General features: G+C 36.1%; 4 protein-coding genes and 1 pseudogene across 6 annotated transcripts; 3 read left to right on the top strand and 2 right to left on the bottom strand.

The window, feature by feature from the left end:
* The first annotated feature begins 734 nt into the window (after positions 1–734).
* On the top strand, positions 735–3,825 carry LOC121259383 (brassinosteroid-related acyltransferase 1). 2 transcript variants are annotated; one of them, XM_041160947.1, is made up of 5 exons: positions 735–1,346; positions 1,967–2,431; positions 2,707–2,778; positions 3,042–3,599; positions 3,695–3,825. In XM_041160947.1, the coding sequence occupies exons 1-4, from the start codon at positions 900–902 to the stop codon at positions 3,537–3,539; spliced, it is 1,482 nt and encodes a 493-aa protein (XP_041016881.1). In that variant the 5' UTR covers positions 735–899; the 3' UTR covers positions 3,540–3,599; positions 3,695–3,825. The 2 variants fall into 2 exon arrangements, with proteins under 2 accessions (XP_041016881.1, XP_041016882.1); XM_041160948.1 differs by lacking the exon at positions 2,707–2,778 and having other exon boundaries at positions 3,042–3,602; positions 3,698–3,825.
* A 312-nt stretch (positions 3,826–4,137) lies between these two features.
* LOC121259382 (two-component response regulator ARR12-like) lies at positions 4,138–10,628 on the bottom strand. Of its 2 annotated transcripts, none has more exons than XM_041160946.1 (6): positions 10,214–10,627; positions 9,620–9,772; positions 8,850–9,242; positions 8,581–8,657; positions 7,243–8,490; positions 4,138–4,419 (listed from the first exon to the last, which is right to left on the bottom strand). In XM_041160946.1, the coding sequence occupies exons 1-6, from the start codon at positions 10,341–10,343 to the stop codon at positions 4,390–4,392; spliced, it is 2,031 nt and encodes a 676-aa protein (XP_041016880.1). In that variant the 5' UTR covers positions 10,344–10,627; the 3' UTR covers positions 4,138–4,389. The 2 variants fall into 2 exon arrangements, 1 of the variants encoding a protein (XP_041016880.1); XR_005939575.1 differs by lacking the exon at positions 4,138–4,419 and adding an exon at positions 6,922–7,068 and having other exon boundaries at positions 7,180–8,490; positions 10,214–10,628.
* Positions 10,629–15,851: 5,223 nt separating this feature from the next.
* On the top strand, positions 15,852–16,970 carry LOC121259381 (annotated as a pseudogene).
* A 1,996-nt stretch (positions 16,971–18,966) lies between these two features.
* On the bottom strand, positions 18,967–20,527 carry LOC121259380 (uncharacterized protein At2g39795, mitochondrial). Its single transcript, XM_041160945.1, has 3 exons — positions 20,206–20,527; positions 19,575–19,903; positions 18,967–19,410 (listed from the first exon to the last, which is right to left on the bottom strand). The coding sequence occupies exons 1-3, from the start codon at positions 20,434–20,436 to the stop codon at positions 19,251–19,253; spliced, it is 720 nt and encodes a 239-aa protein (XP_041016879.1). The 5' UTR covers positions 20,437–20,527; the 3' UTR covers positions 18,967–19,250.
* Positions 20,528–23,297: 2,770 nt separating this feature from the next.
* On the top strand, positions 23,298–25,162 carry LOC121259379 (crocetin glucosyltransferase 3-like). Its single transcript, XM_041160944.1, has one exon. The coding sequence runs from the start codon at positions 23,320–23,322 to the stop codon at positions 25,003–25,005; it is 1,686 nt and encodes a 561-aa protein (XP_041016878.1). The 5' UTR covers positions 23,298–23,319; the 3' UTR covers positions 25,006–25,162.
* Positions 25,163–27,255: the final 2,093 nt, after the last annotated feature.

Genomic DNA, 27,255 nt, shown 5'->3' with positions numbered 1-27,255 from the left:
TCCACTTTAATTAGTTGGAAATGGAAAATTAAGCAGCATTTACCACATTAATATATAATCAGTTTTTTGAGCCAGCTAGCTCTCGAAACGTTCTCAGCAATTCGACCTAATTTATATAAGCTATAGCTAGGCTTTCCGTCTAATTTGTTCTGGAATTTGGGACAAACTTGCTTGCAGTTGATGCTTTATTAATTCACTGCTACTCTCCACAGTACTGACATGAGTACTAGCTACGGAAAACAATATCAAGTATGTAATATTATATCCAGTTGTTGGATGTGACAATCTCACATGCTTTCCCTGATTTATAGGACTATTTCCTATTGTGTGTAATCAAGTTTTAACACATGATCGATCACAATGTACCTATATATCATCATCATCATCATTATCACGGGGATGACATATTCCAAGTAATTTAGTGGCAAAATTCAAAAGCCTGACTAGAATTCTTGACTTGCTGATTGAATATTGGGAGCTCGAGCTTAGCTAGCTAGGTTCTACGACAACATATATATGTCCGGGCCCATCTACTGGATGATCATGATCTCTCAAGTTTATCCACCATCGATAGGTATTAAGTCATTGTCATCGGTCACTCCCTCCAGTGCGAGCCAGATAATACATTCGCCGACCCACGGGCTGGATCCTTTTCATACAAAAAAAAAAAAAAAAAATAGTGCCATGCAAAAAAAAATGCTTTAAAGCATTTTCTTATAAAAAGATGCACATCACGAAATCATTCTTATATCAGTAGTGACTTAAAGAAATCCAAAGAGAGACATAGGGTTGGCTCCTAGGAATCTAAGCTTTTCTCTTTATATTTAGAAAGCCCTTTCTTTCATGATCTGTGTCTATCTCGCATTAATCCAGAAACATTAGAGCAGAAAAACACATTCATGGGCACCCAACTTGAAAAGGATCAAACAGTTACTATAACAAAGAGCGTGTCTGTGTGTCCCAAATATTTGCACCCCCAGAAAGTTTTGAACCTCTCAAACTTGGACAGGCAATGTCCAAGCCTTATGTACACGGTTTCCTTTTACAAACCATCTCCTTCTTACAAAGATTTGTCACTTGATTTTGTTTTTAACAGCTTGAAATCTGGCCTGGAGGATACCTTGTCGGTTTGGTACCCGGCAGCAGGTAGGTTGTGCCTGAACCAAAACGATGGAAAGCTCGATCTCTGGTGCAACAATAAGGGTGCAGTTTTAGTTGAGGCAGTGACGCAGATTAAAATCTCAGAGCTTGGAGACCTCTCTCAGTACAATAAGTTCTTTGAGAAACTGGTTTACAAGCCTCATTCTTTTGGAAACTTCTCCCAGATGCCTCTGGTTGTTGCTCAGGTGAGAGTGCTTCTTGAAGCCATAGATCAAGTTTATATATTTACATTAATTAAATGCAAGAATCATTTCCGATCCAGACTAAAAAATTCCCCACCTTAGTTTTCCTAACCCTTGGATTATGATTTTATAAGTTTCTGGTGTAGTGTATGTTTCTTTAAATCTTTCATATGTAGGTCAACCAATTAGGCCTTTTGGGCGAGCATGTCCATTAATGCAAAAAGTTCGATTTTCATAGATATGCATGAGCACCGAAATTATATGTGCATGGCCACGAGTCTTATAATTATTCATTAGCGTCCTAGGGTTTCCGCTAGCTTGCCTCTAATGAAATTCTTCTGCAATATATATTTTCGATATTTTTTTCATGTTTTCTACCCTGTAAGACGCTTCCAAAACAAGCCATAACTCATGCAGAAAAAGAAAAATAGAAACAGAAAAAAAAAAAAAAAGAACAATTTTTTAATTGTTCATGATCAAGGGGATGAGGGTAGCGTTGGGACACGCTTAATTCCTTCTCACTGGATAACAAGGGTACACACAGCTTGTTCCCAAATTAAATTTTACGCACAAAACAAAAAAATCCAAGTTGTTTTACATGAACTGGTGATCATGTGATGTAGGTTACCAAGTTTGGTTGTGGTGGCTATTCAATTGGTATCGGTGTGAGCCACTCGTTGTTTGATGGACCGGCAACCCATGATTTCTTGTATGCATGGGCTTCTAATTCTGCTATTATGGAAGGAAAAGGAGGAGTTGAGCAGCAAAAACCACTGCATGAGAGAGGGTCGACACTATTGGTGGTCACCAACTGTCCAGCCCCAAATATGACTACAAAGTTATCTGAAAAATCAAGCTCAAGTAGGAAGAGGGCTGCAGCCATAGATCATCTGTACCAGTTGATAATGCAAGCAGCTACTGATCAAAGTTTTTCTGATGTGGGGTACATGAATCAAAATAGTTACCTTCTTAGGACCTTTCATCTAAGCAGTGCAATGATACAAAGCTTGAAGAGGAAAGTCTCGGGTAAGAGAGGAGGCAGCTTTTCATGCTCATCCTTTGAGGTGGTTGCAGCTCACCTGTGGAAGGTAAATTTCTCAATCGATTGAATTTCAAATTTTCGACCCTCTCCAGTAATACTATTTTAAACCACAAATCAAATTTCTGATTTCAGCAGAACGAATAATATATAAGAATATTAGGTCTTGAGATTATTTAAGTAGATTAGGTAGACATTAATTCAAACTGGTAAGCAGATAAAAACATTACACAACATTCTTCAATATCCGCAACTTGTTTTCTTGCCAGAGACCGAGCACGGTGAGCTAACCTAGCCCTAAACGACAAATTTGAGTCTTTGCAGGCCTCTCGGTGGGTGTTTGCGAATATTAATTATGCTAACAAGCTGCCAATATTAATTACCAGATCTCAACTTGTGAGTACGGAAGGCGCACAGTTAGTGACTGACGAATAAACAGTCAGCAAATCATATAACAATGCTTAATGACTAGACTAATACCATAAAAGTTTGGTATATAATCATGCCCCTTCGACCAACGCGCGTGATCCTCTAAATGAATTCCGGGTTTTATCTATGCATGTATATTAATTAATGTAGATCTAGACTTGATAAGATTAATGTATATATAATAATGGGTTTTAGATGTTGATGATCTGGATCAATCGTGAAAAACTCAGGCAAGGAGCAGGGCTTTGGGACTGAGGAGGGAAACTATGGTGTGCTTGCAATTTTCTGTCGACGTAAGGAACAGGATGGTGCCGCCACTGCCAAAAGGTTTCAGCGGCAATGCTTATGTACTTGCCTCAATTGCAATGACGGCAGGAGCATTGGAGGGAGAAAGCCATGAAAGAATAGTTGAGAAAATAAGGGAAGCCAAAAACTCAATAAGCAATGAGTACGTGTATGCATATGTTGAGGCACTCGAAGGTCCAAGACCTTCTGATCTCCCTCCTCTAAAGGAGTTAACCATGCTTTCTGATTGGACCAGGATGCCATTTCACAAGATCCCATTCTTACATGGAGAAGCAGCTTATGCATCTCCACTGGTTTCTCCAGTCCCACAGGTTGCTTACTTTATGCAGAATCCTGATGACGATAAGGGCATTGATTTAAGGATTGGTTTGCTTCCACACTCCCTCAAATCCTTCTCTCAGTACTTCCTAAATGTGCAATAAAACCTCTCTCTCTCATTTCTTTACTTATCTCTTGGTGGTTTGGTGTAATTAAGTGGTCTGCAAGAAAGGCTACAGAGAAGTGATTATATAAAACATGATGGTGATTTTTAATACTAATGATGAGTCAGCCCAAAAACTAATTTCTCATTACATGATGAAAACGTCGTTTGGCAAGACACGATTTGGAACTGAAAATAACTCTCGGTCGAAACATGAATGTTTTATTTTTGAATGTGAGTTCTGTAATCAAGCAGCATGATCAATTGATCCCAAGCGTACAGTATAATCGAGCCACGGACGACAATGCATTTTTAAAAAAGAAAAAATACTAAGGGGGAGGGGGTGTGTGGAGGTTGCGTAGAATTGCTTAAAAAAAAAAAAAAAAAAAAAGCTGCTTTTACCTTTCTATTTTGTCTACTCTATTTAACCCTAGTCAATTTTTTTTTTTTTTTTTACTTAATGATTAAAAAAGTGATTTTAAATATATTTATATATATATTTTATTTTTTTAAAATATTTAAATATATTAAAAAAAAAAAATTACCGCCCAACGGTGAAGTTGGGGCGGTATAATAGCCGCACCCAAAAAATAAAGCCCTTATTCGTAAATCCTTTAATTCGAATTTTACTCAATTAACAATAAAATCTGGCCAAGCTGAAACTGAGAAGGAGAGAAATTTAGATCTATTCGAGTATACTATATTAATTCAGTGTCAAAAGTGGATATGTTGATAGACGTGTAATAAACTGTACGATGAAAAACTCATTGATCGAGGACAATATATATTTATTCCTTCCGTCGTGCAGTTTCACATGCATGTCCCAAGAGAAAAAAGTGTCGCATCCTTCTTCAGTCAGTTTCTTTCGCGTTATCAAGTTCCTGTATCACCAAAATCAAGCCATTAAATTCCCAATAACACAAAAAAAAAAAAAAAAATTCAATGCAAGGACAGACGTACGTGCATCATAATGTCAGTGCCAAAACAATATTTTCATCGGCTTAACCAAAAGGTACTAACTCAAGACATCTGGGTCGAAGAATTAACTGTCCATTTCTTTCTTAATTTCTAACTATTTTACTTTAAAAAAGGTGATATACAGGGGAATCGAAATTTATTAGACTCCACCAATTCAAGTTTTAAACTCTTCCTTGATTTGGAAAAAATAGATCGAGTACTGAAACGCTTGCACCATTCAAGGTATCTTCAAGAAAATTAACATTATCATCAGAAGGAAAAAGGCTTCTGAATTAACAAGACAAATGTCTTTCACAAATGATGAGTCCCCCCTCCCCCCCCCGGGGGCGTCGGGCCTTCTTATCGCACATGATATAAGACACAGTCCCTCCCTCTATTATTAGAATGGCAGCAATTGGAGGTTGACTACCGCACATATCTCTTTCTTGCAGACTCATTGTAGCACTCAGTAGCTTTGTACATACAAGTGGCAGCCTATGAGAGGTTATAGGGAGGTTATAGGGAGGGGACCCCGGATATAAGTATGTAGAACGGACTGTGTAGCTGCATTATTGGTTGGCATGCGAGGAACTAGGCATGCATGTCTTCAGAAAATGACTCAAGGGATGACAAGAAGCAATGAAAATGACAAGTTCAAGAAATATTCCTTATTGCTACCTAACCTGATCCTAGTAAAAGGGAAGTGAAGCTGTGAGGACCTAAATTATTCTAGACCAGATACCTTGGCAGTGAAATAAAGCAAAAAAGTTAAAAAAAAAAAAAAGAAAAAAAAAAAAGAAAAGCCTTCCAAACAAAGTGGGATTGTTGTGTCAGTGGAATAATCCACAACAATGCATCTTTCTTGCCTTTTTCTATATTGGTACATTGCAAACGCACCAGGTGGATCTTACATCAAACCCATTCTTTGTTTGGGATGGAAGTAGGTGGTTTGCTGTTTTGGCCTGTTCATAATTAACTGTATCAACTATTTACTGAATAAAGTTGATTTCTAGGGTCATGCTTAGGAAAGTTAAGTTTCATGCCTAGATTATTCTTTTTCTCCTCAAAATTGCAGCAATATATAGGAATTTACTTCGATCGAACACAAGGATCGACGTTATACAAAAACCCGAAGCAAGACATCTCCCAGAAGGCTCACAAATGATTACAAAAGATCAGAACATCCACAGGTAATGTTCATCGCTTTACGGTAACTTTGGTACCGCTCGTAATGTTGTTGATGATACTACAAAACCGATCCATCTACTTTCTACGGTACTTTTTTAGCCATTTTAAGTTTCCTTCAAACCTTATGATCATTAAAACAAAAACCCTAAATCACCCATCTCTCAAAACTAGTCTTCCATGCAAACAATAACAGACCGCTCCACATGATGCAGGTACTGCTCATGACACTACAATAATTTCGTTTACGGTTTGTACGTCATATGTTCATGGCGCTATTAAATCCATCCCTATTTTTTTTTTTCCTAAGCAAGCAAATATAACATTCAGATAAAGAAAACAAGATACATGAAGAAGGGGTGAGGTTCCCCAACAAATACCCCATTAAAAACTGCAGTAAAAAAATGAAAAAGAAAGCAGGTTTTAGGATCGAATACTTGGTCCTTACCCATACCCTACAAAGAGCGCACTGTCTTAAATGATAGTTTAGCTGTGCGAACTGTGTAGCCATCGCCTGAGATGGTAGAAGCTAAAGGTGCACCGCAGTTTATTGTCTTGAAATATTTCCTAGGAGACCCGTATTCTCTTTCTCAAGATCCATCCCCATGCTTATTACAATCGAGTTAGCATCAGAATCGGTTGTCTTACATCAGTCAGAGCCAGTCCTTAAAAGGACCTGAAAAGACTGGCTCATAAAAACTAAGACAACAACCCATTGCAACGGTCCAACCCACTAAAATGAGCAAAAACTGCTCATGTCCAACCCACTAAAACGCTCCGCACCCACCTCCCCCAAAAAGAGAAAAAAAACAGAATGATATTCACCAACAAATCATGACTTGATGGTGTGGACGCCAAAGATTCATAACTTATGATTTTCATCAATGCATGCATGCATTTGGATATCAAATCTGAATCAACTCGTCCCAGTGTTACTTATTGAGCTACGTACGGTAGTTTAGAATTTATTCTAGTCTTTTACAATTAATTGAATCAAGAGAGTTTGACAATTGTCAGAGGTATTAAAGTATATTTGTAACATAGTGTAATTGGAATATACTTGGGTTGTGCTTAATTCGTAAGTCCAAATCCCGTATAACGAAATCTTAAGTGATTTAAGAACTGAGAGTTGACAAACAACCACAGAGAAACACCCACAAATAATAGGAAAAAAAGGCAGCACCTCATTATTTTTAAGTCTACGGTGGAGAAAAATATATAAACTACATGCGCAAGTAATCAAATCAAACTATGCTAAGCTCTTCTATAACATTCTGCCGGTACTTGCAAAATAATATCACCGCAGAGAAATTACTTCCATTTAGTTCTTTGATTAGGGTCAATGAAACCGAAACACTACACAGGGGAAAACTCTAAATATGCAATCCAGTTAAGTGTTAAGTTACTAACAAAATCCCACCCGCCCACCTTTCAGCACATTTCCCTTGCGGTTTCAAAAACAGCATGCAGAAAATCACGTATTGTCAAGATATTGCATTGAAAATATAAAATAAGACCACTCTATTTACAAAAATAAAGATATAAAGATTATATTATGTTACCTGTTTAACCATTGCCTTCACTATGTCTTCCAATGAGCCAAAATTGCCGGAAATATAACTTCCTTGTGGCCTGCTTTGGTCCCCGAGCCCTTGCTTCAGCTTCAGTGATATCTCCATGGTAGATTTATTAACCTCATCGTGCTTCAAATATAAAGGATCAAAATAACTTGATTGTCCGATTGAATTGAAATCCATATCTGGGTGGAAGTTCTTTGGTTCTGAACCTTGACCCAATGTACCCACAGAACCATGCACAGAGATCATAGAGTTTATTGAGCTACATATCACATTTGAGTACGGACCATCCTGATTATGGTCTACCCACCCTTGAGGTGGGGAATGATGTCTCCCAGCATTACTGCTGATTGGGCTTGCTCGGCATTGCATTTCCGTCCTTATATCCTGCAATTCAGTGGACATTGAAGCAACAGAAGAAGCACTGCATGGATTACGCTCCATTTGGAAGGCCACCATAGGCATGTCGTCCCTCATGTTACCATGATGCAGAGTAGGCTGTTTAAAACAGTCATTTAGTGGAAAAGAATTTGACTCGATCCCAGATGACTGGGCAGAAGTTGACCAGGTTTCATTCAAACTACTATGAATTGGCAATAGGGAAGAAAATTCTGAATTTAAAGAGGCCACTGAAACCGAGGACTGATTTCCATATACTTGACCATCTTGACGTACTTGAGAGTTCTGTTCTAATATCAACGGGCTGTTCACGACACCAAGAAGAGGATTGCTTGAGCTAGAAATACCTATTTTTGCATCAAGAAGGGCTCTGGGAATGGGGAAAATTGCTGTGTTATCAATAGGAATGGAGAGCTCTCTGGCATGTGTAACACCCTTAATATGTTGCCCTTGATCAAGTTCTAGCGGCACCGGCATTCCTTGAAGTACACTCCCATTATGGTTTCCAGGGAGTATGACCTGCTGGCAGTTAACCTGATCATTAGTAGAGTTGCTCGAGTTTCGCACATGACTCAGTTGAGTCATTCCTGAAGAAGGAAGGCCATGCATACCCAGACCAGAAGGTGTGTTCAATCTACCGAGCAATCCACCAGGTGGTAATGATCTGAAAGCGGTGTTACGAAATTGACCAGATCCAATTAAGGTGTGGAAACTATCACGTCCATTCAGAGAACCCACTTGCAGATAGGATGAATCTGTACCTCCTAATGCAGCTGCCAAATTAGCTTGCTGGTTTACCATACTATTAAGCCTTTTAAGGTAAAGCCTGTATTTCTGCAACGATGGAATAGAGCAGTAAGCTTCTTGGAATAAAAAAAAGTTTAGATCATATTGAACTGAAAAAAGGAGGATCAGATTCCATGCCTGAAGATGGCTTGCTACATTTTCTCTTGTAAGCTTTTCAACATTCATCATATCTAGAATTTTTTTAGGTACGGCCTCTGCATCCAAAGGAATAAAAGAAATTCATAAGAATTAAAAGACTACATATGCCCAAAATATTATTAACCTTGGAATAATATTCACTAGAGACTCAAAATGTGGCCTGTTAAAAAGAGGAGTGGTTTGTGGGGGTGAGGGGGGTGAAGAACAAAGGTTGAGGTTGCTACTCTAATTATAGGTGAAGAACCTACTATCAATGCCCAATTGATGAACAGCAGCGACAAATTTGCGGTGCAGATCCACAGACCAAACAACCCGCTGCTTCTTCTGAGTTGATGGATCACCACGCCCACTTTCATCATGTTCCTCATCCTCATCTTCATTCTGATCCTTCCGTTTTTTTTTGAGCTTCCCATTCTGATCAGAAAGTGTCCCAGGTGACCCTGATCCTCCACCACTGCCAGGATCATGCTTGTCTTGATTGCCAGATTTATTTGAGTCTTTAGAATCAAACTTCTTTCTCCTGATTACATGTTGCCAGATGTTCTTCAGCTCTTCAGTTCGAACAGGTTTCAGTAGATAATCACAAGCTCCATGGGAAATTCCCTTCATTACAAGCTTGGGATCACCATTGACGGACAACACTACAAATGTTGAAACATTTTAGAACCAAAATTAAGCCTGATTAATAACCACATGGTGCAAAGAGTGCCACAATTAATCCAACGATAAGCTCACAGAATATAAGCATATTGTAAATTTCGAGAAAGGGACCGACAAAGTCAAGTGATTTTGCGTTTGGAAAATGCACATATCAGACTAACATGCGGCATATTGTTTTCAGAAAAATTTCAAGGTCGACAAAATTGTAGAAGACTTGAGATTGTGAAGATAAAATTTGACAAAGGTCAGTCCAAAATTCTTGTTTTTTGTTGATAAATCAACTACAATAAATTCTTGTTTTCAAAACTTAAAACTTCAAAGTTGATATAATGAAGATCAATTATTGTTCCTTGCTTACTTATGACAGGAAGGTCCATCTCAAGGCCCACAAGCTCAAGCAGCTTAAAACCATCCATGTCTGGCATCTGAACATCACTAATAACCAGGTCAAACTTGTTCCTGTTTTCTCTCAGCAGCTTCAATGCTGTGATTGCTTGATTAGTAGTCGTAACTGCAAAGGCGAAAACTCTTAATGAGGTGATGCCAAGTTTCTTAAAGAAAAAAAAAAAGAGCAAAAATGAATACTTTCTCATATTTCCAAAAGCTATCGAGAACCAAAATGAATAAACGAACCCATAGTCCAATTAATAAGACAGTAGTCAGATGGATCGCGAAATAAAGAACGAATTTTATTGAAAGGCTGAAGTCTTGTTGGAGATAATATCAAAGAAACCCAATCCAATATATGAGAAAGTTGACATAACAAGCAGTAGGTGGAGGTCAATAATTCATAGAGATTCAATATACTACCATAATAGCAACTAAAAAGGGAGCAGCTTGTATGGTAAATTCTTAATAATAAAGCACAAATCCAAGAACGCATATCCAGAAACTGGTGGATAGATAGACGCAAGGGAATAAAGGAAAAGAGGGAGCGGCACTAGAAGCAAACCGTGATATTGGCATCGACGAAGAAGGGTCTCCAAGAAAAATAGGCAAGTGGGGTCATCGTCAACTGCGAGCACGCGCATTCCAATGGGGAACTGATCTTTGGGTTCATCCATTAGAGGCTCAACGGCCATTTTCTTCAAGCAGACTGATTGACAAATCTCAGAGAACAGTAACAATGGGAAAAGACTGTTTCAAGGATATAGTCTACGTTCTTTTTATGGTAATGAACAAACCCAGAATCTAATAAACAAAGATAAGCAGAGAAAAGGATTTGCAAAGACCATGGAATAGTGTGATATAAATTCAGGGACAGCGACTGAGAGAGGATCTCTGTAAAAATGGCGGCAATGTGATCGTGGAAAGAGGGGAAAAAAGAAGAAAAGGAAACAAATAAAACACCGTAATCCGGATAAACTGTGAAAGCCGAATTAGGAGGCCTGTTACCAAACTGAAAATGTTTGACTCGGTGCGAGAAAATCTATTCACGCGCATGGAAGGCGAAATGTCGCATCGTGACCTTTGAGGACTCGTTCACTCCCATAACAACTTCTCATTTTATTTATCTTCTTTTATCATATAATTTTTTTAAATTTATATATAAAATAAAATTAATAATTCAAATTTTTTAAATTTTAAAATAAAAATAAAAATAATAATATATATTTTAATAATATTTTATTCAAATTTTAACTTTTATCTCAATTTATATTATCTTATTCACAAAAGTAAACGAGTCCAATTAAAATGACAATATTTGGATTTTCTATTAAAAAAAATTAAAATCACAGTTTGGGACAAAACAATAATTCAAAATAAAAGGAAAAGGAAGCTTGAAAATTGGTTATCGGGTGAGGTCGAGACTCTAGAGTCCTAGACTACAAGAAAGACTTGGTTTTTTTTTTTTTTTTTTTTTTTCAGTGGATTGCAGAGAGCACGCTTCGCGTGCTTCGCTATCCATGGATATGGCAAAAAAAAAAGCAATGGTTCTTTGCCTACTTTTTGCTGCGTCTGAACTCTGAACTTGGTTACTTTTCAGTTTTGGGACTTTTTTAAGCTTCTTCTTTTGAGGGTTAAAAGCCTTATCTTTTCTAAGGGTTTAACGACAAAAACCCAACGACAGTCGTCAGTCCCTATAAAGAAATGCATGGGACAAGATTTCCTTACTCCCTCCTACTACTACTACTACTTCTTAATATATACAGCTATTAATTACAGATAAATAAAACTATTTTCCTATAGTACTTTCAAGTTCGAAATAAACGACAAATAAGATTAAAATTTGGGGCAGACTTTCTGATATATAAGACTTGGTAAATTAGCTTTATAAATTGAGTGAGAATAATGAGATAGATGATAGTCATATATTGTCATGCACGTACACAATAGGTCGAGCGAAACCCAACCATGTTCTTAAAGTAGGTGGTGAAAGTACGATGATGACTAAGAAAAAGCCAATTAATGCACGAAAAGGTTGCGAATCAGCATATAGTTGAATGCCCCCACTAACTTTGTGCCGTCGGAAGGGATTAAAAATAAATAAATAAAAATTATAGCATCTGCTTTTCAAACATGCATATATTATAGAAAGTTCATCTTCCAATTATTTGAGGCGTATACGCTGCATACATGTAGTAATGGTTGATTATGCATGGGAGCTTTAACCTCTATACTTTTAAGTTGCGTTTGAATGTTTAGATAATCTAAGTTGATATATAAATAATAATATTTTATAAGTCATCATATTAAAATATATTTGAATGTTAATAGGTTGAGATACATGTTTAAATATATGAAGTAGATTGAGATATGTTTTAATTTTTTATGAAAAGTTAAAAATATAGTGGATATCATTAATGACTGATTTGAGACGGATTAAGGTGATTGATGAACGCATCAAATTGTGCAGTAAACAACTTAAAACAAATTTTATAGAAGCATTCTTCTCATTTAGATACCTTAGTGTCTATTAAGACTTAATTTCATGGTAGATTGAATCTACCTATTTCTAACCGGTAATAATATACTCAAATAGGTTGTTTATATTATTTTTGAATACTTTAACCACAAAATGATTATATAAAAATAAATTCAAAAACTAATATAGTTTGATGTGATTCATCAGATTGTAAATTTATTTTAATTGTAAAAATAGATTTAATAAATCACATGAAGGTATATCGGTTTGTGAGTTTACTTTTATGTAAGATTTTTATATCTATAGTACTTATATTTCTTAGAAATAAGATATATCCACTCTTGCGAGGGTATTTGTAACAAAAATATTAATTGAATGGTCAGGTTGCACCACAATTCAGAAATGAAGACCTTACCCAAAGAGATTGGCGTCGTTGAGATCATAATGTGAAGTTACTTGTCGAAGTTGCTTCTGCCACTTAATAATGTTGCCGAGGATTCAACAGCACCATATAAGTCCAAGGTCCAAATTACAAGATCGATCTCAATAATGAATGAATTCACTATTATTTGTTAATATATAAAAGCATGATCATTAACTCTATATAATTATATACCCAATCAGATCCAGATCAAGGGGTTTCAAACTGGCATTAATGATATTCAAATAACCTCTCTACGCCAACATATTATAAGTACACTTTGTAAGGAATATTAAGATATAATAACCGGAAGATTCATGGTGGGTGCGAAATCTCAAGATTCCAGCTTGCTTTTTGGGGTCACACACACAATATATACACCTGGCTTTCTGATCTTAATTAATGGCATGATTCAAGCCTCCTCAACTCTGATAAAAATGCTCAAGTCTAGCTAAGGTTGTCTCCCATGCAAGAAGGATATATGCCAGCTAGTTATTTTTATTATCAAAACATATGGAGTGAATTTTTTAAAGATTAATACTAGATAGAATGTACAAATATCGGATAATCTCTTTGAAAAAAATTAGAGTTTACTATTAAAAAATTAAATTATTTTTCATTTGAATCTTGTATTTACTCACTTTTTACAAATAAATTATACAATACTTATACACTCTACGAATACAAATATTATTTCTCTTTTTTATAAGGTATTCCTTATCTGTAAACTCAAAAAAAACTGCGAGGAGGAATGCGCACAACAAAGAACAAGTTAAACATAAGAGGAAAATAATACGCACGTATACATTAATAACATCATTCATTCCACACAAGCAGTTAAAGCCCAACCGGCAGTACTGGGTTTACACAAATAGTTGGCCCAGATAATCTAAACTGAGTGGAGAACAGAAATGCTATCGTGTTGGGCCTAGAAAAACATAGATGTATGGCATCCGGCCTTATAACTGACCCGCCTTCTCTTATAATTATACAACTATCGTTAAATCCTAATCAAAATTGATCAATGTCTAATTAGCCAGTATCCATAATCTTTAATTATCTATACATCATCATTTTTGAAAGCATGAAAACTTGTTTTCGTGTCTTAATTTTCGTACAATTTGTTTTTGTTTTTTTGTTTTGATCAACCATTAAAATTTATGTATAGTAGATCATGATATGTTTCTATCGAAACAGCCTAAGCATTCACATCAAATCATAACGTTAATATGATAGAGACTTGGATCGTTTTCGATTAAATACGTACGTACTTTTTTACGGTATTGTCATGTATATTAATTGTACTACTAAAAAAGTAAGATAATGTTACTGAATAGTACTTTATCCTAATTTTATACGCAAAAGCAATAACTATATACATAATTACCCTCATTGCTTTTAACAAGTTTCAAGTTTTACATCTATATATCTGTCTTTTCACTCGCAAAACTTGGGTTTTATGTACGATTAAGGTCTCATTTGTCTTCACGATATCATTTTTCATCTCATTTAATTATTATAATTTTTTTAAATTTTTATTTTAAATAAAATAAATAATTCAATATTTTCAAATTCTAAAATAATAATAATATTTAAAAAAATATATATTTTTTTAATTTTTAACTTTTGTCTCAACTCATCTACAAAAATAAGCAAGTCTTTGAAGGAAAAAAAAAAATCGTGTATAAACCGTATATGAACAAGGAGGAGAAAGAGTAGTGATGACGACGATAAAGTAGAAGTCTAGATGATAAAGATATATATTAATCTCTCTCTCTCTCTCTATATATATATAGTCAAATGCATTAATGCCCCTGTTCATGACCTTATCGATCATATCTTGGCTTGTGATGGTGAGCGAGCGACAGAGAACATTGATTTGTCTTCTTTCGATCGACATTTTTTTTTTTTTTTGGGCACTGAAATGGAAATTGTTTAAAGTCTTTCTTTACGGGAAAAGACAGATCTGGCAAAGAGATTTGGTTCAATTTTTATCCGAATTAAAGTGAAATGACAAAGACCACTTCGTCGCCTACAAACGGACTTTATATATTATATGGAGCTTTGAAAAAAAAAAAAAAAAAAAAGAGAAGAAAGGTGATGAAATCAAAGATAGAGATTATATATATCTAAGGTTTAACTTGAGAGAATAATTATATGATGTATATATATATATATATATATATATATATATATATATATGGCATGGCATGGCATGGCAGAAGAGGGACTCGATGATCCTCAGCTGCCTCCCATTCTACTTGTCGGCCATTTGTCGCTCCCCGGCCGTTAATCATGGCATATTAATAACGAAAAGTTATTATTTCCTGGCCAACAAAACAATTACATCAAGTTATGCTTGTTTTAAAGTCGGCCCAAAATTTGAAAATTATAATAATTAATTATGAAGAAAATCTTATAATAAATCACGCATTGTAGTAACTAATTATTAATGTCGCTGTCATCTTGACTCGGCGCTTATTCAAGCTTTAGATGCAAATGCAAAGAGTATTTATCGAATAATAATAACCATAATAAACTTAAAAGATGACAACCTTAAAAAATAGTTCACGCTGGACATATGACGTTTATAATTGCATCGTTTTGGTTTCGTATGAATTACGAACAGAGCTAGCTTATATTTTTTTTTATAATAATGCCTCGTGCTTTTTTGTGCATGCTGATATATTGTAAGTCGATCATATGAAATTCCCTTCAATATCCAGTATTTTGAATATTAATTCAATATGCAAAAGGGACACAAGCGGTAACAGCTGGGGTCATATTACTGCAGATTTGGTCTACGTAACATCGTCTGCATGTCCCCCTCAGTATTCAGGTACTTCGGGCGCAGTTCTGCATGATCGCTTGGTGAAAGAACTTTTTTTTATTCTCACTCACCTAACCCAATGGCACTTACAGCAATTGATCTAGCTGCGTCGATTAATGAGAGTTTTAGGTCTGACAGATCAAATTAATCTTCTGGACTAGTCCGTTGGAACTTCATGTAAAGTTCGGAGAGAGAAAAGAGTCTTGTCAATAAAATAAAGATTAGTTTTGGTGTGTATTCTGATCAACTTTAAATATTGTCCAACTTATAGAGATTGAAAAAAAAAAAAAAAAAAACAAATCTAAGATCTCAATCCTTGCGTGACAACGATCTCAATGCCCGAATAATCCTTGGTGGATCCAATCAAATTGTCAAGCGTGTGACAGCGACCTACCAATATGCGGATCAACTTTTACTATCTTAAACTCAGTAGAACGGTGTATCCTTGTTGGAGGATATATAGCGCAAGGACATTTTTCTTATCCGATGAATCACCTTTTTTTAATCGTATTTTCAAAACATAGGTATTCTCTAATGGAACCAACAAAGAATGAGCGCTGTCCTTCCAAGACTCCGAGCACCTTCTCTGCTCCAGAGGTTCTTGATCTATGTCTAAACACACCACTGCAAAACCCAGAAGAAAACAAGCAGGGAGTTGTCAAAGTAGATGAAGGAGAAAGAGAAGCAAAGCCAGATTACCGGTTAGATCTGAATCTATCAGGTGAGGATTCCAATCTTTGGTTTGAAACAGAGCTCAATCTCAATAATTGCTTGGACGTGGGTTCATCTCAGATTCCATCAGAAAGCCCCAAGACTGTTATGCGGAGCCACGAGTTTTTTCATGCAACTATTGCAGAAGAAAATTCTATAGTTCACAGGCACTTGGAGGGCACCAAAATGCCCACAAAAGAGAGAGGACTCTAGCAAAAAGAGGACAAAAGATAGCGGCACACATAATGGCATCCGCTGCAGCTTTTGGGCACTCCCACCACCACCACTATGCAAGCATGGCTTCTCTTCCTCTTCACGGTGCTCATAACAGATCACTAGGAATTCAGGCACATTCAGTGATCCAAAAGCCTTCTCACAAATCATCTTCCAGTAGTGGGTCGTTCTATGCATCTTACGGCTGGTCAAGACCCCTCATTAACCAACAACCAGCAGTTGGGAAGCTAGTAGCTGAGAGTTTTCACACAGCAGCAGGATCACAGTCGCGTGGAAGTGTCGGTAGATTCGAATTGGTAAGAACGATGAATGGTTCCCCGGCCGATGATGATGAACTCGGTGGATTTTGGTTTCAAGGCAGTGGGCTTTACAACACTAATCAAGAGGAAGTGAAGAAGCTGGACTTGTCTCTCAAGCTTTAGATTATAGTAACTCTTATTATCTTTATTATTCTTCTTCATCTTCCCTATAGGTATTTCTAGTCTAAAGTTTATTCAAATTTTCACTTGAAGCAATATAGTGTAGATTTCGTATCAAAACGTACGATATTGATCTTTTTGATCTGGTTCTTTACTTGGAATTGATCACTTTGTCTTGCGCTTATATATGTACCAAATCAAATGTTGATCTCTTACTATTAAGACTTTCACCCCCATGTCATTGCAAACTCTGCCTAGCTACATCAATGCAAAAGGCCTCGATTGGCAATCTCATTTAAGATGGGATCAGAAAAAGTTGTAGATTTGATTTAGGATTCACAGGACCTATATATATCTCAAAGGAAACCAATGAGTTGGCCATTAGAATACATACTGTTACAACATTTTGGAATCCTCAAAATGGTGGGTCAAGAAAAAGCATGCCGCTATCACTCCGTTTTAGAATCAAGACTTTATAATGTGAAAGAAAGGCTTCAAGAGACAGCGGAATCGAAGACCAATAAGAGAGAGATTTACATGTCATGCAGTTGCCACTCCACTGAGAAAACCTTCGAGGAACGTCAAAGGCCAATAACAAAAAGATTATACGGAATATCTGAAGCGATAAAACAAAAAAAAGTAGAAGAAAAAGCAAGCGATGAGTTGGATAACCTTGTGATCATAATTTACGTATATAAAATGTTTTCTTGTCCACACATGCAAACTTGCAAAGTTAGATAATGACTTGCTCCACTATTTTATTCCCACCAAGTGGAGAGTACATTTGTCTTGTATCAGAGGGGAGTGTACTGTGTCCCTTTCATTTAGTACCTGAAAATCTAGGAAAGATTTAGTTCTATTTTTACCTATTGTTAAAGTCGGTCAATATGACCTTTTTTTTTCTTTTTCTTTTTTTTAATTTGGGGAGTTAGGTTTCGAATCTAAAATATCTATTTTGGAAGCTGAAATTCATGTCAATTAGGCCAAATGCCTTTGACACATTTTACATAGCTTGTGTATAAATAAACACACACACATACACACACCACGTGTGTGTGTATATATATATATATATGAATAATGCTAATATAACTCCTCATTTTGCTCTTATTTTGACCGCTTATATATTTATATGTTTTCTTAATGGTTAAAGAAGAGACTATTAATGTATTGGTATTTTTTTTTATTTTTTAAATATGTTTAAAAACATTTGAAAAAAAATTAAAAAAAAAAATGTACAAACTACACTAGACGGCACACAGAGTAACATGTCCAGGAGGCAGTAGAGTAGCACCACTATATTTACAAAGTAGTTAAATCTAAAAGCTAATGAAAAAATCATTTATTTTTTATTTTTCATTTGGGTGGTTGCCTAGGCAGGTGTATTAAAATCTGCCGCTCCAACAAAGAAGGTTTTGCATTGCTGCCCCCACAACATGTCATATTTATAAAGCTCCTCTAATGTGTAACGTGTTTGATAGAAGAAATGCAACCATCGTCGACCCGGGCCACTTAAGCAAATGCAGTTATAATTAGCAGCATACCAGGGCCCTAATGACCAGAAGTAAACTAGAACTTTGGCAAGGACCCAAGAAGCAAGAAACACTTCTGCCAGTATGACTTGCAGATGTAGTCTGGATTCAAGCTTGAAAAGAATCTTCCCTTCTTTCATTAAAGTTCCGTCAAAACAAATCAGATCATTAGAGGAAGGCGTAGAGTCTCAGACAAAAACTCTATATCAGTGATAGAAGCTTTACCATGAGTCAAATCTAGCAAATCTAGTAGTATCCACAGGGCATCTTCTCGTTTTAACAGGAGACAAAATTGGACAGAGTAAACCGAACAGCAATTCTATTCCTACCAATAAAAAGCATACGGTCATTTTCAGAATGGAGATATTAGTTATGTATCATATCCTCCAAGAACATTCGCCCAGGGCCAAATCATTGGAAACAAGATAGAATTCAGAGAGAGAGAGACATGCTGATTATAGGAGATCATGTGCTACAGGAAAAGCCTATAATACGTTGATGAGGCCTATAATGAGTGGTTCAGACAGAGTACTGGGAATTGGTTTGACTTCCTACTCTATTTTCCAAAAGTGAGGTATTTTTTCATCATAACAGGTCAAACAAAAACATGAAAACAACATGTATTTGTTTTTACCAGAAAACTATGCAATAGAGTGCAAAGAAAGATGCTACCCATGTACAAAGACAGCATAAGTTCATTTTTCAAGATCTTAATTTCCTTGACGAATGTAAGCAATCAAAAGCCTCTCAAAGCCGCACTTAAAAAGTGGCTGCTTCTGATTTCATATTCGGTATCGAGTGGCTACATGCTGTATACGCCTATAACATTCTAACTGATTCTTGCATACAAAGCATGGAAAATTGAGTACCTACTGCAGTGAAATTGAGTAACCACTGCAGTGACTTTCTCCAATCAAAATCAAAATTGGAAATTTGGATCAATGAATCTCAGACAAACTGTAAAAAGCGTATTCTCCTATTTTTCTACAAAAGTCTTGACACTACCCAACCACCGGATAAGTTCAATTCTGTCCTTGTTCATCATATACTCATGCAAGAAAGCAGAGAGATCGTCATTTACTCCCCTTGCCTCTAAGTACTCCTTAAGCGTCTTCCTAATCTTAGCATCCAATTTCCTGTAAAAAAAAAAAAAAAAAACATGATCCGCAGAAGGTCACCACCAACCCAAACTCAAAATACACATAATTATTCAGAAGAACACGTGTTTCGGTCTTTGAAAAAATTCAGTCCCAAACTTGCCAGTTTGAGGTAAATCCAGAAAAAAACAAATTAATACTACCTAAAATCAGGTCCCATGTAAGGCCTAGCCAGCATTCGATTGCGCCTAAGTATATAAACTTTCTGAACCTCCAAAGAGTCGGGCCAAGACGAGCACAGAAACTCCAATTCATCACAACCATCGCCCCTAGAGATATCAACAAGCAAGCTAAGGTGAAGGCGCACATCGCCTCCGTATATGTGGTCTTCAAGCTTAGGAACAGGTTCGCACCCGTCAAACATAGTGGCTTCGATCTTAATATTCTCGGTGTCTCCAAATTTCCTTCTCATTGTGATCCATTGCTCACCCGGTCGATCTTCGATCGTAAACGAATTGAATTTCGTTACAGGCTATATAATAATTTCCCGCAGAAACACATTACCAAAAAAGAGGATATATTAGAATTCAGTTCCAGAGATATCAAAAGCCTTATTAGTCACTCGTCTTCCTTTTCTTTTTTTTTTTTTTGGAACCAAATCAATGAATAGGAAACTGCAACGTAAGCATAAGTAAAAAAGACAATAAAAACAAGATATTGAAAAAGGTATATTCCTTCCACTTTTCTTGCATTTTCTCGGGAACCAAACAGAGACCAATACATTAAACAAATATGAAATTAAAAGGGGGCGGGAGGTGCCAACTAGGAACGAACCTTCTGGGGAGGAGCGTACTCGGACTGATACTGGACCTCAGTGTGGAGGATTCTGAGGATGTTAGCTTCGAAGGGCGATTTGGTTGTGGATTCAGAAGCGTAGGGTCTGGCTTGGAATAGAGAAGGAGAAATGGCATAACGCGATCGGAGAGAAAGATGGTGAATTTGAGTGGCTTTAGACCAGGAAGAATAGCAAAGCGTTCTTTGAGCGGTTCGGATAAAGCGAGCCATTTGAGGTCGTCCCCCTCAGCGTCAGCAAGGCAGTGAATTTAGGGGTTTTTGGAGATGAGACCAGGGGTTTAAGCCTTGAGGTCCCTGCCATCTTCTTCTTCGATCTGAACTGAACCGTAGATTCCAAGTATTTGAGGCCTTTCAACGGGTAAGATGGTGCCAGCACACCCCTCATAGTTCATAAGTGGATGTGCGGTATCAGGCCCTGCCTGTCCGTCTTCTGGATCTTATGGTTTTGGGCCCTCAAGCGCATTTCAAGTCTCGTTAGGGCCATTTTTGGACCATTAGGATCAATTGAGCCCAGTTTTGAGGTCGAGTTAAACGAAAGAAATAGATTGAGAAATTAATTTTATAAAACGATTTTTATAAAATTAAAATTTATTTGTTTTGGTACATCTAATTTTAAATTTATTTTTTACAATAATATAAATATAACGTGTCACATTTGAAATATTTGTTTTATGTTTATAAATTTTACTTTTCTAAATATTTTGATAAATCCTCTGAACAAAAATGACAATATAAACAATACTAAAGAATACTTTAAATTACAACTTCAAAGCAATTAGCAAAAAATCAGTAATTAACATTGATGCCCCGTTTGGATAGTAAAAGTGTTTCATCTTATCTTATCTCATTTTATCATTATAACTTTTTAGATTTTCACACAAAATATAATAAATAATTCAACTTTCTTAAATCTAAAAATAATAATAATATTTTAACAGTATTTTATTAACTTTCAACTTATATTTAAATTTATTTTATCTCATTTCACTATCCAAACCATACATAAGCTTGACATCAAAATGAACACGGAAACATTGCAGCCCATCTAAAGAACAGTTGTGAACGCATAAACAAAGACAACAAAATATCAACAATTCAAAAAACACCACAATTGGCAATGGGACTCGAGTTAATCGCTCTGATCTATTCCTTCTGTGTACGTATAATGTATGCATTGGATCTTAGCAATAAAATGATCAAATGCCATTGCCGTTATTAATATGTACGCGCAACTACGTACGCACGTTAGAAACAAGGAATACAAAAGACAAACAATATGGAAAATAACTCGAACTTTAAAAAAGCTTTGTTTGGATGTAGAGATAATATGAGATAAAATAAAAAATTTAGTAATAGTAGTGAAATGATTTGAATTAGAATAAATCTTCACAACCTCCTCACACTCTAAACTCCACATTTTTTTTTATTATTTTTTTCTTTTATCAAATATTTATTATATGAATAATGAATAGAAAATTTGAAATAATTTAAAAAAATAAACTCAAAAAAAAAATTTAAAAAAATATTAAAAAATTTAAAAATTTAAAAAAATGTAGAGTGTGGAGTGTGATGAAGGTTGTGTAGCAAAACTTTTTGAATTAAGATGTTTTATGCAATGTTTTGAATATCGTACCGGATGTCGTACCCAAGGTACTGGAACGAAATATTTCGATACCGGTATCGTTTCGGGATAGCGTCTTGGGATAACGTTTTAGGATAGTCGATATATAAATAAATTATATATAAATATAAATATATAAATTATAAATAACCTAGTCTGAATTGGGGATTAAAAAATAAGCTTGTAATTTGAAAAAAAAAAAAACACAGGCTAATTAAGGCCAGTACGGCCAGTACTACCGGTATTTGGGCCGATACGAAACATGTATAGTATCTATACCGGGTATGAAAAATTTCGGATGTACCGACCAGTATGATACGAAATTTGAAATACTGATTTTATGAGATTTTGAAAAATGAGAGAAAAGTTTGCATAAAAATATTATAAGATTAAAATATTATTAAAATATAATTTTTATTTTAGAATTTAAAAATATTGAATTATTTTTTATGTTTTATTTGAATTTTTGATAAATTATTTGTAATGATAAGTAATGATTAGATAGTAAAGTTAAAAATTAAAAATTAAAAAATATTTATATTTATAATGTTTGAATTTTACGGTGAGATGTGATGAAATGACATTAAATAAAAAGTATATTGCAATCCAACCGGGCCTTGAGGCCTGCATGCATGTGGCCAGCTGTCGACGCCACGGCTAACACAGCGTGTGTGCAACTGACCTAGCCCAACATACCTAAGAGCCGATGTAACCCAACACGCTGTGCTTGGAATTAAGGCCTTTCCCATTGGTCAAATTGCATGGCCAGCGTGCGTTGCAACTGACCTCACCCAAGCGAGCTTGTCATTATTCATCTCCCGAGCGGCTACTATGGAGATGATAAATGATAAGCTCGCTAAGTCTGTGGGATTAGGTCAGTTGCGCCCTTTACAACGTGACAAGATTTGCTTATGTGAGCATTGGAGCACGGAGTGATATTTTAACTCTTATCGATGTAAAAACAAGTTTATATAAATTATGTCCGCAAATATATGTGCTTGGGAGAAAAGATATTTATAATTGTGAATTATATAATTATTATGTAATTATTTTAAAAAAATAAATAAAATATAGGATTCATATAAAAAAATTAATTTTTTAATAGTAGATTATATTATTTTTTAAAGTAATTACATAACGCTTACTTATTTTATAGTTATATGTAAAATTATTCTAATTTAATTGAATTATTTTATTTATTATCCTCACATATTAGATATGAAAAAAAAAAGTATGATATGTAAGGATGATAGAATAAAATTTTTTTATATTAAATGCACTTAAAATAATTAAATGAAGAGAAAAGCGAGAAACGATAAGAATGCATAACAAATTTAAACGTATGTATCTCACCTTTATGGTCATAATGAACTAGACATAAATCGTCGTCATTGGTGAGGCGATAAGATAGGAATGACCACCGCATGATCACGCTGTTCAAAACCTGAAGCAAAAAACTCATTTTTCGAGATATGGATAATTTGGACGCAGCTAATACGACGTGCTCAGCCTCGGCACTCACAATACAAGTAGGCATTAATCTCACTTCTCCATTGATTCAAAACCCAGAAGTTCAACCACGTACGGAAGCTCACCAACTTCTTCGAAATATTGATCCGAAAAAAAAAAAGGAAAAAGAAATGGGATCCGAGCATGAGCACATTGTTATGCTACCATTCTTGGCTCAAGGCCATCTCATACCATTCCTAGAACTAGCAAGGAAAATCCACCAAAGAATTACCGGCTTCACCATCACCATAGTCAGTACGCCTCTCAATATCCACTGTCTCCGTTCCACCATTTCCTCCCACTCCAACATTTACCTCGCTGAGCTCCCTTTCTGTAGCACCGACCACTGCTTACAACCCGACACTGAGAATACCGAGAAACTGTCTTCCAATAATGATCTGTTGACCTTCCATCATGCATCGGTGACACTAGAAGCTCCTTTCCGCAGCCTAGTCCATGATATCATGGAACAAGATGGCCAGCCCCCACTTTGTATAATATCCGATGTGTTCTTTGGGTGGGCAGTGAATGTTGCGAAAAGTGTAGGCAGTAAAAGTGTTACTTTCACCACTTGTGGTGCCTATGGCACTGCGGCTTACATGTCTTTTTGGCTCAATCTTCCGCACCGTCATACGGATTGCGAAGAATTCACGCTGCTGGGGTTTCCTGATAGCCACCGCTTCCATCGCTCACATCTGCATCAATCAGCAAAAGCTGCAGATGGTGCCGATACGTGGTCTACATTTATGCAGTCGCAGATTTCACTTTCTTTAGGGTCTCAAGTTTGGCTGTGTAACACTGTCGAGGAAATCGAACCTTTAGGATTGGAAGTTCTCAGAAAATATCTCAAACTTCCCGTTTGTGCAGTTGGTCCTGTCCTTTCCTCAGCCGCGCTTAAGAAAGGCTCGTACTCCTCCCCTTTTGGCTCCAATACTGTGTGTCAACGTACAGGTAAGAAACCAGGAATATTCCCCCAAAATTGCTTTGAGTGGCTCAATATACACGGTCCAGATTCCGTTCTTTATATTTCGTTTGGTTCTCAGAACACTATCAGTGCCTCCCAGATGAGGGAGTTAGCGCTAGGTTTGGAAGTTTGTGGTAAACCGTTCATTTGGGTCCTGAGGCCACCTATCGGTTTCGACATGAAAGGTGAATCCAGAGGGGATTGGCTGCCAGAAGGGTTCGAAAAACGAATGACTGAAAGCCAACAAGGCTTGTTAGTGCACAACTGGGCGCCCCAGCTGGAGATTCTGGCACACGAATCTACCGGAGCGTTTTTAAGCCATTGCGGGTGGAATTCGGTGTTGGAGAGCTTGAGCCAGGGAGTTCCTATTATAGGGTGGCCTATGGGGGCGGAGCAGACATACAACACGAAGATGCTTGTGGAGGAAATGGGCGTGTGTGAGGTGTTGGCGCGGGGAGTGCAGTGTGATGTTGCAGGGAAGGAAGTGACGAGAGTGATAGAGTTGGTCATGGACAAGAAGAAGGGGAAAGGGCTAGAGATGAAGAGGAAAGCTGATGACATAGGAGAGCGAATAAGGGCAGCAGCAGCAAAGGATGAAGATGGAAAAGATGGGTCTTCCATTAAAGCATTGGATCAGTTTGTACGAACCATTCTAACCAAGGCAACATTAGACCTACCTGCATAGTGATCAAGATATACACAGTAGATCGATATTGCAGATGAGTTTTTGATGGGATCGACATATAATCTCTTCAGAGTCTAGAGCTTGTCCTTGTTAGATGAGTATAATATTTAATCTCAATCTTTGATCGAGTACTATATAATATGATCTTTATCAACTCTCGTACATAATTTGTAACCCCATCGAATATCTTATAATATATAATAGTATGATATTATTGTTATAATAAACACAACTATGGATACGTAACAACAGCCTACTATGTATATTATAAGATATTTGTTTAATTTGACAAATAAACTCGTCGACTATATAGACTTTTGTGCATAATTTAAAGTGGCTTTAGGGGGGTTAAATTGATCATTAATCATCATTAGGTGTTCGTATTTCTGAAGAAAATTATTGTATCAAATGCATGATAAGGATCTAGTACCTACAGTAATCAGCACACTATGCTAGCTGCTAGCTAGTCAAATATAAATTGGGTTAACGGTTCGACAAGTACGTACGTCAACCCTATGATATTAATAATGCTGTATAAGTTATAGTGTGCGTACGTGTCAGTTATTTTAAAAAATAATATAGTTTATTATTAAAAAATTAATTTTTTTTATGTGAGTCATAATTGTCTTTTTAAAAATGATTAAACTGTATTTGTATATTCACAATTGTAACTATTATTTTTCTAATATTATATATTAAAAGATAAATTAAAGAACGAAAAAGGAATTAATTATTTTATCTATAAATATATATTAATTACCTGATGGACACGTACGGAGATAAGATACCGTGAAATACGAAACAAAAGCAAGGAACATGGTAGCTGGCATAATTAACAGCTTGCTTGATCGATGTGCATAGAACATGATAGATATTCCTGGCTTTGCATGCCTCTGAACCTTAACTTGTTTGTTGGTCATGTTGTAACGTCAAGTCTAATTGAAGTGACGACCCAAGAAAGAAATTCCGGTGGATGACTAATATTCCACGCGCTCATGCATTTTATAATTCCTGTACGACGTTCCCCTATGCAAATTATATATTAATGCCAACTCAATCGCAGCATCAAAACTATATATATATATATATATATACACACACAAATAAATAATCATCACTGAATTAGAGTACTACTTGTGCGTGGATTCATAACTCTTGATATCCATTGGTCATTATATATATATGAATTTAGGATGGGTTCCATTCTTGTCATTGTTATAAAGCAAGTAAGATTCCACCTACCTACGCCAACCATAACCCTTCATGTACGTGAACATAGACTTAACTTTCCAGTTTCCACTTAAATTCATGGTTCCCCTTGCGTGTGTGTATATATAATATAATCTTGCTATTCATCATTTACAATTCACCTCACATCCTACATCTCACATCTGACATAATTTATTTATTTATTTTTTATGTCAGACCCATTACCTATCACTCTAATTTCAATTTCTCTCTCCTCAAACTCTTTCACTCTCATCAAGCTCTCCCTTTTCGACCTCTCTCTTCTCAAGCTCTCTATCATCAAGCTCTCTCGCATCGTGTTTTATTGGGACAGGACTGAGATGGAGGGGTTAGGGCAAGAACCAATTCATTTGTTAGTGAATCTTGTTTGTCACATTTGATATGAGGTGTGAGGTAGTAAATAATAACTGATGTATAAATTAATTTATATTAAAAAGGCCAATACTGATGTACGTACATGCACGTGTAATGAAAGTAGGTCCCATTAAATCACAATATTAATTAAAAAACGGTTCTACTACATACAAGCGAAGTTGCGGACCGATATGGGTACCAATGCTAACATGGTCAATATTGTAGATGTTAATTTTATTAAAAATAAAAAATAAAGAAGAAGAAGAAAGAAAAAGACAGAAGAAAACACGAATAGAAGAGAGAAGAGACTGATTCATCTTCTTCCCTGAGAAACTCTATCTGCACGCGAGTTCACAAATTCTCCATCTTCATCTTCTTCATCTGCTGTAGATTTTCATCTCCATCTTCTCCATTTGCTGTAGATTGCTAGTGGGATTGCTTAGATTGGTAATTGTCTAGAAATCCCTAAATCTCATTTAATTTCAGTCATCTCCTTACAAATTAATCGAAGCTTAAATTTTTTTCTTATTTTGAGTCGATCGGCAAGACTTAAGAACGTACAATGGAAAAATCTAGAGCTGCTTCCTTCTCGACCACATACCTGAAACATTTTCTTGTGGGTCTCGTGGGGCCCCTTTTCTCTTCACT

This window comes from Juglans microcarpa x Juglans regia, chromosome 4D, assembly GCF_004785595.1.
Source record: "Juglans microcarpa x Juglans regia isolate MS1-56 chromosome 4D, Jm3101_v1.0, whole genome shotgun sequence".
NCBI classification, from domain to species: Eukaryota; Viridiplantae; Streptophyta; class Magnoliopsida; order Fagales; family Juglandaceae; genus Juglans; species Juglans microcarpa x Juglans regia.
This window is presented reverse-complemented; position numbering and strand designations above follow the sequence as displayed.